This window comes from Artemia sp. Qi Xiang Cuo, chromosome 3 (genome assembly GCF_049724085.1).
Source record: "Artemia sp. Qi Xiang Cuo chromosome 3, ASM4972408v1, whole genome shotgun sequence".
NCBI lineage: Eukaryota > Metazoa > Arthropoda > Branchiopoda > Anostraca > Artemiidae > Artemia > Artemia sp. Qi Xiang Cuo.
The window spans coordinates 58,817,055-58,831,294 of NC_142796.1; the positions used below are offsets into that span (position 1 = coordinate 58,817,055).

General features: G+C 36.7%; 1 protein-coding gene across 1 annotated transcript in view; it reads right to left on the minus strand.

Moving 5' to 3' along the window:
- The window catches only part of LOC148954342 (uncharacterized), a 43,173-nt gene extending 37,962 nt beyond the window's left edge, over positions 1 to 5,211 (minus strand). The window contains exons 1-2 of the mRNA XM_089087047.1: positions 5,145 to 5,211; positions 1,507 to 1,667 (exon numbers count right to left, since the gene is read on the minus strand). Coding sequence (XP_088943173.1) covers positions 1,507 to 1,667; positions 5,145 to 5,211 — 228 coding nt within the window. The remainder of the gene's footprint in view (positions 1 to 1,506; positions 1,668 to 5,144) is intronic.
- Positions 5,212 to 14,240: the final 9,029 nt, after the last annotated feature.

Here is a 14,240-nt window from a genome sequence, read left to right on the forward strand (position 1 = left end):
ATGCCCCTCTCCCAACTCAAATATAAGCAAAAAAAAAAAAACAAATCAAAGTTAAAAATTGGGTAAATGTGGGCAGTTCTCCAGCCGTGGTGCCCAGGGCAACTGCCCCGGTTGCCCCTTTAAGAACGGCTCTGCTCTTCATGTTTACTATCGTTCTTTAGGTATAGACAGATAGAATATAAAATAGTTACAACAAAATTAAAAATCTAGCCAACGGAGAGTAGTTGTGGATGTGTCAATTTCATATGTAACCCGATAGACAAGATATTATTTAAAAAAAAAAAAAAAATCTATCACAAGCCCCGAAGGGCCCGGGTTAAATAAAATGCGAACTTGAAGGGCCAAAACGAGACTTTTGTTCTAAACATATATAACACACATGTTTGTTCAGCCCAACGTAAAAAACCGTCATGTAAGGGAAAGATAAACACAAGTGCAAAAATCAGAACATTATGATTATGCTAAAACATATTTTCTGTTCCAAATCTATCAATCAGTTGCAACAATCAGACAGTAGCAGAATTTAAATCTACATTGTAGAAGACTCTATAACCAGGGGCTTACACCTGTTTAGGTCCGTGAACGCTAACCCGTCAATTCAGTATTCACGAGCCTTCAGGCCTGCAAATTCAGCATTCACCGGTTGAAGGCCCGTAAAAGCTGCCTATCTAGTAAAAAAATCACAAAAGCCCAACTATTCGAACTGGGGAAAAACATTAGCCTACTAGACGACGGTCAGGATTTTTTTCCTTTTTTGACTTGATAACTAGCCGGTTTACTCGGACAGGCCAGTAAACATAATTATAATTTTTTTAGGGGGGGGGGAGGGGCTTCTTCTGGGGAAAAAATCTGTCGAACTAAATATAAATATAAGTAATTTTGGGGAAGTTTTTTAACAAACCTTTATAGATATATTTTGGGAGGACCGGATAAACTCGTGAGTGATATTACTGAATTTTACTTGAAATATTACTTGAATATTACTGAAATATAACTGAAATGATTTCAAGCAAAGGGTTTGAACTAAACAGGGACGTGAAAGAACGATTAGGTTTTACGAACATTTACATATATATAACCTCTAGCACTTCTTTTTATTATCCTTATATTAACTTAATATATTTTGTATTAACACTTTTTTCTATTATTGTATTAAATAAAAAAAATACAAGCTTTTCAAATGTTTTTTCACTTGTTTAAAAATTTGAAATTTAAAAACTTAATTTTGAAGTTCGTTTCGCGCTTTATAGCGAATATTTAAAATTCATTCTCATCTGGACCACTCAAGGATGCATAAATTAAACTTAAAATCCTTTTATCACAAGCCTCCCACCCCTAACAATGCTACCACAAAAACATACACCGACACAAAATTTTGTTCAATATAAGTGCAAAAAATGGGCGACATAATTAAAATTTAAATCAATTTTACACAAAATTAGACAATGGAAATATGAAAGCATAAGTAATTATATAAAATAACAAAATTACAAACTAAGCACACACCTTGGATACGAAAAATGCAGGGACACAGATCCTAAGCTTTTTATGGAATATGCTATCCCTTGCACAAGCGTGGAGCTTGGCTTTCCCGAATAGGCATTTGGCATATATATGACATTTGCCACGAACTGGAAAGTTACCATCAATACCTCTGCATTTGTAATCTGGAACGAATAATAAAATATAGAGCAAAACAGAAACAGCAATAGCCAAACAGAAACAGTGTAAAAAAGAGCAAGGAAGCATATCATGTGTTTACTGAAGATTTGGACAGCATTAACAATTTAGACAAGGGTCTAAAAACCACGGCTCACATTTGACCTGAAACACGAATGATAATACAATTAATTAATTTTAATTGGAGGGCAGAAAATCAGAAAAAATATATTTTAAAAGACTATAAAAAATGTTCATTTTTCCCTTGTTTCCCTTTTTGGCACATTTAACGGATTTTGACGAATTTCTGACTTGTGCATATCAAACAGTTCGTGGTAACAAACTGTGAGTAAGGGGCGACCTGGCACAATAGTAACTGAAACTCTAAAAAAATGGAATTTTGATAGCAATAGACACATCAAAAGAATCAGATTTTTATGCTGATTTCAAATATATAAGTTTCATTAAGTTTAGTCCTACCAATCAAAAGTTACGTGTCTGAAAAAATTTGGCTGATTCTCGAAAAAAGAGGGAAACACCCCCCTAAGTCATAGAACCTTAATGAAAATCACACCGTCAGTTTCAGCGTATCAGAGAACCCTACTGTAGAGGTGTCAAGCTCCTATCGGCAAAAATTTGGAATTTTGTATTTTTTGCCAGAAGAAGATCACGGGTGTGTTTTTAATTATTCTAATTTTTTTCCAGGGGTGACCGTATCGATCCAGTAATCGTAAAATATCGGGAGAGCGCTTATTCAAACGGAAATCAAAAGTTCTAGTGCCCTTTTAAGTGACCAAAATAATTGGAGGGCAACTTGGCGCCCTCCCACGCTCATTTTTTTCCGAAGTCACCCAATCAAAATTTTGAGATAGCCTTTTTATTTAGCATAGTCGAAAATCTACTAAATATTTCTTTGAGGATGACTTAATCCCCAAAGTTCCCGGGGGAAGGGCTGCAAATTATGAGCTTTGTACATTGTTTACATATAGTATTGGTTAATAGGAAGTACACAGACGTTTTCAGGAGGGATTTATTCTGTTGGGGGGGGGGGTATGAGGAGAGTTTACGTGGGAGGACCTTCCTATGGAGGATATTTCCTTGGGGAAAGGGGCATTTCTATGAAGGGGGTGCCAGATTTCCCAGCATTATTTAAAAAACGATCAGAAAATAAGTAAAAAAAAAACAAGTTTTTTCAACTGAAAGTAAGGAGCAACACTGAAACTTAAAACGAACAGAACTTTTTCGTATATGGGGGGGGGGGTTCTCCCCCTAGTCAATACGTCGCTCTTTATGCTAAAGTTTTTTCTCAGTACTTTCAAAGGAGCTATCTATTCTAATTAAACGGCCTTTGTGATTCAGGGATTTATGATTCGAACAAAATTCGAAATTTAGCGTAAAGCGAAGTATTGACTAGGGGAGAAACCCCTCATACGTAATAATTTCTGTTTGTTTTAAGTTTTAATGTTGCTCCTTATTTTCAGTTAAAAAAATCTGTTTTTTTTAATACATACAGGGGATGTCCTAGTCTTGCTGTCAGCAAACCTAACCTAATATTCCACACCATTATTCCTCCTCGTTCTGCGATTTATTTTTGTAATATAAGTTGGAGGGTGGGTAGCTTGCATTTTAAATACATTAGAGCTTCAGGAAGTACTAAAAGGTATCCTAAATTAACTTGAAACTAAGCAGCTTGAATAATAAGTTAACGTGTAAGTCAAGGTTACAAGTTTGAGCTACCGGTTAACTCATTAATGAGATGTTTACACCCCCCCCCCCCACATAATGTGCAAGCTGATGCTCTGAATTGTATATAAGCAATGCATTTTCATTATGTTGACACACTCATCGGTTTGAAGAAGTGACTTACGGAGAATTCATTGCATGTATGTAACTCAAGGTACATATGTACATATTCGGGGGTGGGGATAAAGCTCCTTTCCGACACAAATGAATGTTATAGTTGGATTCAGGATAAAATTTTGATTCTAAATGCATGTCTATTTTTTGGCTATCTCATAAGTAAGTTATTCGGAAAATTTACCCAAGTTTGGTTCTACTCAATTCATATATTACCGAAAAGTTAGAAAGTAAGGTCGTCATTAACATTAGGAAAATTTTGACGTCCATAACATAGGCAAAACCAAAATAGATTTAACTTTTTCTGTATTTTTTACCAAGCTGCTTGAAATTTGAAAGCAGCCATCAGAAGATACAAGGGAGACTTCCGAGCTCAAATTTGATTTATTTTTTAGGGAACTCCAGGCTGATAACCCGAATACAAAAAGGAATTAGAGCCGATGAATAATGTGAAAGAGTATCCAGGGTTCCTCTAGCCCAAGATCGGTTCTTTCCCCCTCCCCCCCCCCCCAAACGGGGGGTACTATGTATAAATGTGTATAAAATAGCTTATGTAGAATAAAAAAATCAGCGTGACATAGACGAATAGACTTGTAGCAAAAACTATTCAACGTTATTATGAAACAAAGTTATTAGGACCGTTACCATGGCAAGAGAGGCTATTCACGACAAACTGTGTCTTAGCGGCAAAAAAGTGCAAGTTGCGGATATCCTAGGCAATGCTATGCTGGCATATAAGTGCAAATTATTGCGAATAACAACTGAAAAACCAAGTTCGCTTTCCCTTCCAAGACGATTTGCTTTTTCATGTCTAGTCAATTTTTGCCTTCTCGCAAATAACGATCTGGCAGCTTTCCGCTAGTCGCAAATTGAAAACTAAACTGGATTTGCTGGCCAGCTCGTGAATAAGTGTAAATAATGTAAGACAATATAATATTTTATAAGCTTTTCTGGCGTGCTATTAAATGGATTTCATCTGTAAATATGAGACTATACAATTTAGGAGCTTTAGAAAAAAAAAATCCATACCGTAATTTAACGGATCTTTGCTGACATACCTGATCCCAGACAAATGCCCTTTCTCCCTATAATCAACGATCACCGAAAGTTATTCTTGTATAAACACATATAGGAAGTATTTAGGGGAAAGGCAAGGGAAGGATGATCCTTACTTTTACCGATGCTTGGAAGTATGGATGAGTGTGGGTTATGTGGTGTATGAGTGTGAAGAATTGAATGAGTTGCGAAATGAAGTGTCTTGAAAGCGTTGGTTTGCCGAGAGATGGCCGGTGAATGTAATGAATGTTTAATTTAGGACGATTTCTCAGGATGGCAATAAAACACAGAAGTAGGTTTTTGAGATTTGTTTTTTTCTTTGTTTATGCAATTCCAATTATTTAGAAGTAAATTTTCTTTTTTGTGTTTTATTGCCATGGCCCTAGGGCTTTTAACGCAATAAAACTTTATATTTATTATACTTCGAAGCTATCTAAAGAGGAATTCATCAATCAAAGATTTTTTTTTTGCAAAAAAGCAGATACGATGTTTTCACTGTCCAACAATGGTTTTGTAAAAATGAATTGAAAGCAAAGAAATTCCTGACCCTTCTAGTGAAGCCGTTTTCTCACCTGCTTTCCAAGTGGCAAAACTGCCACTAACGAGGGTTAAAACCAAAATAATCTTAAAAGCACCCATTTTCATTCGAAAACGAATGCAGACTAACTAAAATCTAACCTAAGTTTTGTATTTATTGTTTTCCTGAACTTTCACTACCTTTGTTACCAAGTCTCATCCTCTTGGTTCATCAGGTCGTTCGAGTTCGTAGAACAATGGCTGTTTCAACAGCGGTCCTTTCACTTTCATCAAATATTGCAAGTTTATAATTTTTCAAACCAGGAACATTTTCATTGCTAACTATGATTGTAGACAAAATTGGGATAGAAACCTAACTAGAACGTTTTTTAAGTTGCCAAGGGTGGAAACCATTTAGGGGCGTGATCATTCTTCCTTCTCATTGGGGATTCATCTTGCCGAGGAGCACCAGGGGAAGGGAGGAAGAGTTTTTTTTATATATATATTCTTATAATCTTCTTTTTGTATGAGAGGGTGGTTATTTAGTTTTTACTTGTTGGTTTTTTTCTATCTACAGGTTGTTTTATTCTTTCTTTTTAATCAACAGTCTTTTTGAGCTACGGCTGCCTTAATTCCTTCTTATTCACAATGGTTTTGTTTCTATATTTACTTATTCTCACTGTGTTTTTCGTTTCTGCCGTTCGATTTTTTTTCTATTATTTAGACGATTTTTTAAATCTTGCCTGTGTACTTTAAAACACTCTTGCACAGCTTGACGAATGCCTTTTGTAAAAATCGGGGAAATGCAAACTGACAGAAAATTTTCCTCCTACTTTGCTCGCTTTATTTTGTTTGTTTATATACACTACAATTTTCCAAAGGGAGCAAGGGTCCTTAGGACTAATATTAGTGGGAGACGAGACTTCCTACCTCATCGCCCATTGTACATGTATAGATACCCCATACTAGAAGCCGAACTTTCGTTTCTACAAGCCTTGCAGTTTTATACTGACGCCAAGGTGTAGACATTCACAGCAAAAGTAAAGTTGTTGCCTGGGGCTCAATGAAGCACAGGTCATCATAAACGAAATACAGTAGATTGGATACCAGGCGTCCCCCGGAAAACCTCCCCCTGCGTCAAATTCTCCCCGTAGAAATCCCCCCATATCCCTCCTTGATACTTTCGGATGTATATTAGAAGGGAATTCAAAGTTCTACTCACCCGATATAACTTTGCCTATAGTATTAGGCTTTAATGTATTATTTTTTTTTCCAGAGGGACTTCATATGGAAGGGGTGGTGCTTAAAAATTCTAATGTCCTTTTTAAGAGTCAAAAATGGTGAGAGGGCAATCAGCCCCCAGGCCGTTTTTTCCCATAACGCATCCGATCATAATTTTGAAATCAACATTTTGTTCAAAATAGTCCGAATGTCAAAAAACTATACCTTCGGGGTTGACACCCTCCTAGCCTCCGGGGCAAGAGCCATAAGCTTTGCAAGTTGCCCATTGTTAAGATATAAGGCTATTATGGGAAGGGTACCTGTATAAGCTTTGGATGGGGCTCATTCAATTGAAATTCGAAAGTTCCTGTGCCCTTTTTAAGATTTAGAAGTGATCGGAGGGTAACCAGCCATCCCCCTGCCCTTTTTCGCAAAAACGCATCCGATAAAAATTTGAGATAGCCATTTTATTCAAAATAAAATGGTTCCTCCTAATAACTATCGTTCCTCCCCAGCCCCCGGTGCAAGGGCCGTAAGTTTTGCAAGATGCTTATTGTTAACATATTAATTAAAAAAACTTTTTCCACAAAATAAGTTTTTCAAAAAAAAGTAAAGAACTCCATTAAACAAAAAATGAGCAAAAATAAAATTAAATAATCTACCAAGCGTGAAACTACCGCAAATCAGCATCGATAATAAATGAAACCCAACATGAACAGAAATTACAATAAATAACCGAGTCAAACTCAAAACGAGCAGAAATTAACAGAAGTTGGGCTCAAAACCCCTATGCCTTCCTAAGGCCAGAGCATAATTTGCACTTTACTGGAAAAAATATAAATGTTTTTACTTTTATTACTTTAATAAATCAAATAATATTAACATTTTGATTACTAAATATCAGTATATGCATATTAAACTGACCATGCACATTCATTTGTATTTTTTTTTTAGTCAAAGACCGTCAAATCCTCAAAGTCATCCTCAAAGACCTAATTTCCAGAACTTTCTACTACGTTGAACAAAATGGCTATCTGAAAATTTTGATTGAATGTTTGGGGGAATGGGGGGCGTGAGAGGGTGGTTAGTTACCCTCCAATCACTTTCAACTATTAAAAAGGGCAATAACCCTCTCAATTTCCAATTGAATGAGCCCCTTTTGAAGTTTTTACGACAACTCTATCATTAAAAACCTTATATACCCTTATATACCAAAATTTCCAGAACTTTCAACTACGTTGGACAAAATGGCTATCTCTAAACTTTTATTGAATGTGTTTGGGGAAATGGTGGGCATGAAAGGGGGGTTAATTACTTTCCAATCACTTTCGACAATTAAAAAGGGCAGTTTCAATTTCCAATTAAATGAGCCCCTTTTGAAATTTCTACAACAGCTTTTTATATAAACCTTATATGCGCAGGGCTTAACTTACAACCCTTACACTGAGGACTCTGATGGGGTGATCATCCTAAAAAACCTAATTCCCAGAACTTTCGACTACGTTGAACAAAATGGATATCTCTAAATTTTGATTGGATGTGTTTGGAGAATTGGTGGGTGTGAGAGAGGGGTTAGTTGCCCTTCAATCACTTTGGACAATTATAAGGGCACTAGCCCTTTCAATTTTTAATTGAATAACTCGTTTTTGATGGTTCTACAACATTGCTTTCTATAAAAACCTTACATGCTCCCAGGACATAATTTAAAACCCTTGCCCTGAGGGTTTTGGAGGGGATGGGTTGTCATCCTTAATGACCAAATTTTCAAAACTTCCAACTACGTTGAATAAAATGGCTATCTAAAAATTTTGATTGGATGTGTTTGGGGAAAAGGTGGGCGTAAGAGGGGCTAGTTGCCTTCAAATCACTTTCGACTATTAAAAAGGGCACTAGCCCTTTGAATTTCCAATCAAATGCGCCCTTTTCAAGTTTCTACGACAAAGATTTCAATAAAAACCTTATGTGCCCCCAGGGCATAACATATAACCCTTGCCTTGAAGACTGTTGGGGGAGCGTCCTGCTCAAAGGTATAATTTCCTGATCTTTAAACTGCGTGGAACAAAATGGCTATCTAAAAATTTTGATTGGATACTTTTGGGGAAATGGTGGGCGTGTAAGGGGTGTTAGTTGCCTACCAATCACTTTCAACTACTAAAAAGTGCAATAACGTTTCCATTTTCCAATCAAATGAGCCCTTTTTGAAGTTTCTACGACGACGCGTTCTATAAAGGCCTTATATGTCCACAGGACATAACTTAGAACCCTTGCCCTGAGGGCTGTTGGGGAGTGTCCTCCTCAAAAACATAGTTTCTATCTAGAAATCCACAACACTGAACAAAATGGATATCAAAAAATTTTGATTGGATGTGTTTGGGGAAAAGGTGGGCGAGAGAGGGGGGCTAGTTGCCCTCAAAGAACTTTCGACTATTAGAAATGGCACTAGAAGATCGAATTTCGAATCGATTGAGCACTTTTTCAAGTTTCTACGACAAATATTTCACTAAAAACTTATTTGCCCCTTGGACATAACTTACAATCCTTGTCCTGAAGACTGTCTGGGGAGTGTCGTGTTCAAATGTATAATTTCCTGAACTTTAACTGTGTGGAACAAAATGGCAAATCTCAAAATTTTTATTGGATGTGTTTGGGGAAATGATGGGGGTGGAAGGGTTGTTAGTTGCCTTCCAATTACTTTCGACTATTAAAAGGACACTAGCCATTTCTAATTTCTAATCGAATGAGCTCTTTTTGAAGTTTTTACGACAACGCGTTCTATAAAAATTTTATATGCCCCCAGGGCATAACTTACAACCAGTGTCCTGAGGGCTGTAAGGGGGTTGTCATCCTCAAAGACCTAATTTAATGAACTTTAAACTACGTTGAACAAAATGGCAATCTCAAAATTTTGATTGGATGTGTTTGGGGAAAAGTTGGGCGTGAGAGGGGGGTTAGTTGCCCTCCAATCATTTTCGACTATTAAAAAGGGCACTAGACCTTTGAATTTCCGATCGAATGAGCGTTTTTTCGAAGTTTCTACGACAACGCCTTCTATAAAAACCTTATATGCCCCCAGGGCATAACTTAAAACCCTTGCCCCAAGGGGTGTGGGGTAATGTTCTCCTCAAAAACATATTTTATATGTGAAAATCAAGTACGCTGAACAAAATGGCCGTCTCAAAATTTTGATTGGATGTGTTTGGGGGAATGATGGGCGTGAGGGGGGGCTAGTTGCCCTCCAATCACTTTCGACTATTAAAAAGGGCACTAGCCACTCTAATTTCCAATTGAACAAGCCCTTTTTGAAGTTTCTACGACAACTTTTTCGATACGAAGTGCCCGGGTATGGAGGGAAAAAACATTGTGCCCACATCGTTCTTTACTTAGGCAGCGCTATCGCGCTGCCTATGATAATGTTTTTTATTAAGATAAGATAGCATGTTTGATCCTGAATTTCCCAAAAAACCGTATTAAGGGGAAACAATAGGAACTGTTGAGAGGGACACCAAACACAATCAAAGCATACTTTGTTCTTGCTGGTTGTGAAAAGGAAATGTCAGCGATATCTAAGCAACGACTAATGGTATTAGGTTGAAACCTTCAATGCATGTTGAGTGTGAGTTGAAAAGATTGGAGGACAACCAGCCCCTCCTTGCCCGTTTCATGTGCCCCTCTCCTTAACAACGGTCAAAATTTTGTAACTTTCATTTTGTTCAAACTAGTCAGAAGGTCTAATGTCTGTGCCTCCAGGGATGCTTCGTCCCCCCAGCTCCGGAGCAAGGATTGTAAACTATACAATTTATTCATTGTTTACATGCAGGATTTATCATTATGAAAAGGGAAAAGTTTTGATTCTGTGTCTCTAGAAAGCCTAGGGGTATTAAGTTAAAATCTTGAAGAATTTTGAGGGACATCTTAAACTAAAGTAATTTAAAAAACAAAGCTTTTCTAAGAAAAGTAAAGAACGAAGTTGAAACTTCAAACGAACCAACAATATTGCTTGATAGTCTATCTAACATATACCGATAAAGCTGGTACACATAAATCAGCTGGTGATATTTCCCTGTGTTTGTAGGATTACAGAAAAGTAGCGCTTTACTGAAAACACAAAAGCCAAGTATAAAAAACAAGAACATTAATTTAGAAGTCAGAAGTGAGTACGTAGCTTGACAACAACAAACTACTATATATTACTCGTAATAAAGAACAAATAAACCATAATATGAACTCCGGAAATCCCCTCATTGCTCTATGTAGCCTACAACAGAATATTTGAAGTTATGATACAAATTCTAAGACAAGCCTATAGTCCTAATACTATCAACATGGCTTCACTTTGATGTTTACAAACTAATCGTCAAATGTCCTTTTCAGAACCAAAACGAGATCCAATCAATGGACTGAGGTCATTCTGAATAAGCGATACCAAATTACACGAAATAAAGCAACAATCGTAAAATTCTTTATTATTTATTTCTAAAAGTGTCCTCAATCAGTTTGCTTTCACTTTACCAAAACTCCTATATTGTTTTCTGTTTTCATTAAAGTGCTAGTTTTCTATAATCATACAAAACAACTCACACACACACGCAAACACACACAAAACAAAACTAAAAAAAAAAAATGTTCAAATAACCAAACAAAAAGGGATTTTAAGAGACCTCCCCCTCCCTCAAAAAAATAAAAAAATAAAGCACTTTCCAATGAACTAAAAAATTTTTGAATATATAATTGAAAACCGGGCCACAAGAAATGTTAAACAAACTCAACACCCCTCACGACAAACATTTCCAACCCAGGCTAAGGTAATACGTACCCCCCCCCCCACCATAAAAATAGTAATAATGATAATAAAATAAAATAAATATAAACGTAAAACATCAAGACATTAAAAAAATTCTTTTGAAACTACCAAATGAGTGACATTCTTGAGCTGACTCAGGTAGGCTATTCCAAACGCTATGACACGCAGTTAATGGATTAAAGCCAGACCTCACTGATAGAGTAAATAAAATATTAATGTTCCTTGAATTTCGACGAAAATAGACCTATCAGTGACGAAAGAAGTAGTTGTTTGAATGGCTGTGGGAACATCACCATGAATTTGATGAAAAGTGAATGACGCGCACTAAAGAATGTAGAGAGACTGCAAATCAGGTAATAGGCTAGTTGGGTTAGTTGTAGAACAGTTTGTTTCCTGTACAAACCTTCTTGCCTTATCGTATAACTTAGAAAGTGGTTTCAAAAAAGAAGAGAAAGTTGACATCCATATTGTAGGGCAATAAGAGACGTAGGACTGAACTAAGCAATGGAACAGAATTTTAAAAACTGATCCAGGAAAAATGTGTTTTAGCTTCCTCAAAATTCTAAGACTCCTTGAGATCTTCATATTAATTAGTCCAATATGATGCTTGAATGAAACGTTTTCATCGAGAAGAATACCGAGAAATCGGGCATACCGATCCCTAGGTCTACTGAGAGAGCCCCTTAAAAGCTGGGTATTAGTTAACTCAGGGCACGCCAAAACCTGACTTAGCAATATTTAGGACTAGGCAATTTGCACCGAACCAAAGAACTACTCTCTCAAAAAGGACAACTAATTTGGGAAGCATCTCAGACTCAGTTCCTACTACAGTACCAATGGTACTCAGCGAAAGCAACGTAAAGCTGTCATCAGCGAAAGCAACGAAAGTATCCACATCCTGCGAAAGCGATGAATTTTTTTTTAGTATTGAAATATTTGAGATGACATAGGCGACAGCAAACTGTAGGTTTTTGTTTCTTAAACGCAACTATAAGCTCATTAACATAAATCAAAAACAGAAACGGTCCAAGAACAGAGCCTTGAGGAATACCAAACTCAACTTCAGAGGAAAAGTAGGAGAGGAATCTACGGAGATAGTTCTACCTGAAAAATAGGAATCAAACCAAGCATGAGCCTGTCCTCTTACACCATTGTGTGATAGCTTATACAGCAGAATTTCATGAGTTAAAGAATCAAAAGCCTTACGGACATCCAGAAATATAGCAGCAGGAATCAAACCAGAGTCAAGCGCGGCGGGGAGAAAATTTGAAAGAGTTACACATGGCTGCTCCGTAAAATGTTTAGCTCGGAAGCCAAACTGAAAATCATGAAAAAATCTTTTAGCCTCTAGAAAAGCAAGTAGACGGGAAAGCTGGGTCTTTAAAAAAAATTTGCTAAAAACAGACAGCAAAGATATAGGTTGATAAATGGCTGGATAATTTCTTAGTCCGCCTTTATATAAAATAATTACTCTAGCTCGCTCAAGAGAACTGGAAAAGTCCCATTTTCAAAATAAAGATTTATAATTTTCGTCAATGGAGAAATAATTGAAGGAAGAATGAACTTAAATACCTTAGTTGGAATGCAGTCAGGGCCAAACGAAGAAGAACCTTTCAAGCTATTAATTAAAAAAAACTGTCCGAAAAATAAGTTTTTCAAAGAAAAGTAAAGGCCATTTTAAACTTAAGCTCAGGAGATACAAATACCTGTTAAAATTCAAACTCAAAACGACCATAAATTACTATTAAAGAATAAATGAAACCCAAAACGAACAGAAATTAAATAAACAATCATAGCAAAAAACATACAACAAGTAACAATATAAATGAATAAATAGATCTTAAAGAGAGTAATGTTTAGATTGAATATGAAAATCAAGCTTAAAACGAAAACAAATATTTTGCTATTACAGTATAAATGAAACTTAAAACGAACAGAAATGAAATAACAATCAGTGCGAACAAACATACAATATATATTAATGTAAATGAATAAATAAATCTTAAAACGAGTGAAACTTAAATTGAATACGCAAATCAAGTTTGAATCGAATAAAAATAACTACAAACAAGAGTTTGGGTATCGCCTCACTGCAGAAGCCTAAAACCTACTGCGTTATTGGCGCGAGGTGGGCGTGAGAGGGAGGTTAGTTGCCCTCAAATCACTTTCGACTATTAAAAAGGGCACTAGCCCTTTGAATTTCCAATCGAATGAGCCTTTTTTGAAGTTTCTACGGCACCGCCTTCTATAATAACCTTATATGCCCCCAGGGCATAACTTAAAACCCTTGCTCTGAGGGTTGTGGGGGATTGTCCTCCTCAAAAATATATTTCCTATCTGGAAATCAACTAGGGTGAACGAAAAGGCTATCTAAAAATTTTTATTGGGTGTGTTTGGGGTACTGATAGTCATGGGGAGGGGCTATTTGCCCTCCATTCACGTTCGACTATTAAAAAAGGGCACTATCCCTTTGAATTTCTAATCAAATGAGCCTTTTTTGAAGTTTCTACGACAACGCCTTCTATAAAAACCTTATATGCGCCCAGGTCATATCTTAAAACCCTTGCCCTGAAGGTTTTGGGGGGAGTGTCCTCCTCAAAAAACATATTTTCTATCTGTAAATTAACTACGCTGAACAAAATGGCCATCTCAAAATTTTGATTGGATGTGTATGGGGAAATGATGGGCGTCGGGGGGGGGGGGCTAGTTGCACTCCAATCAATTTCGAATATTACAAAAGGCACTAGCCCTTTAATTTCCAATCGAATAAACCTGTTTTGAAGTTTCTACGACAACACCTTCTATAAAAACCTTACATGCCCCCAGGGCATAACTTAAAACACTTGCCCTGAGGGTCGTGGGGGAGTATCCTCCTCAAAAATATATTTTCTATCTGGAAATCAACTATGCTGAACAAAATGGCTATCTCAAAATTTTGATTGGATGTGTTTGGGGAAATGATGGGCGTGGGCGGGGGCTAGTTGCCCTCCAATCACTTTCGACTATTAAAAAGGGCACTAGCCCTTTAATTTCCAATCTAATGAGCCTGTTTTGAAGTTTCTACGACAATGCCTTCTATAAAAAACCTTATATGCCCCCGGGGAATAACTTAAAACCCTTACCCTGAGGG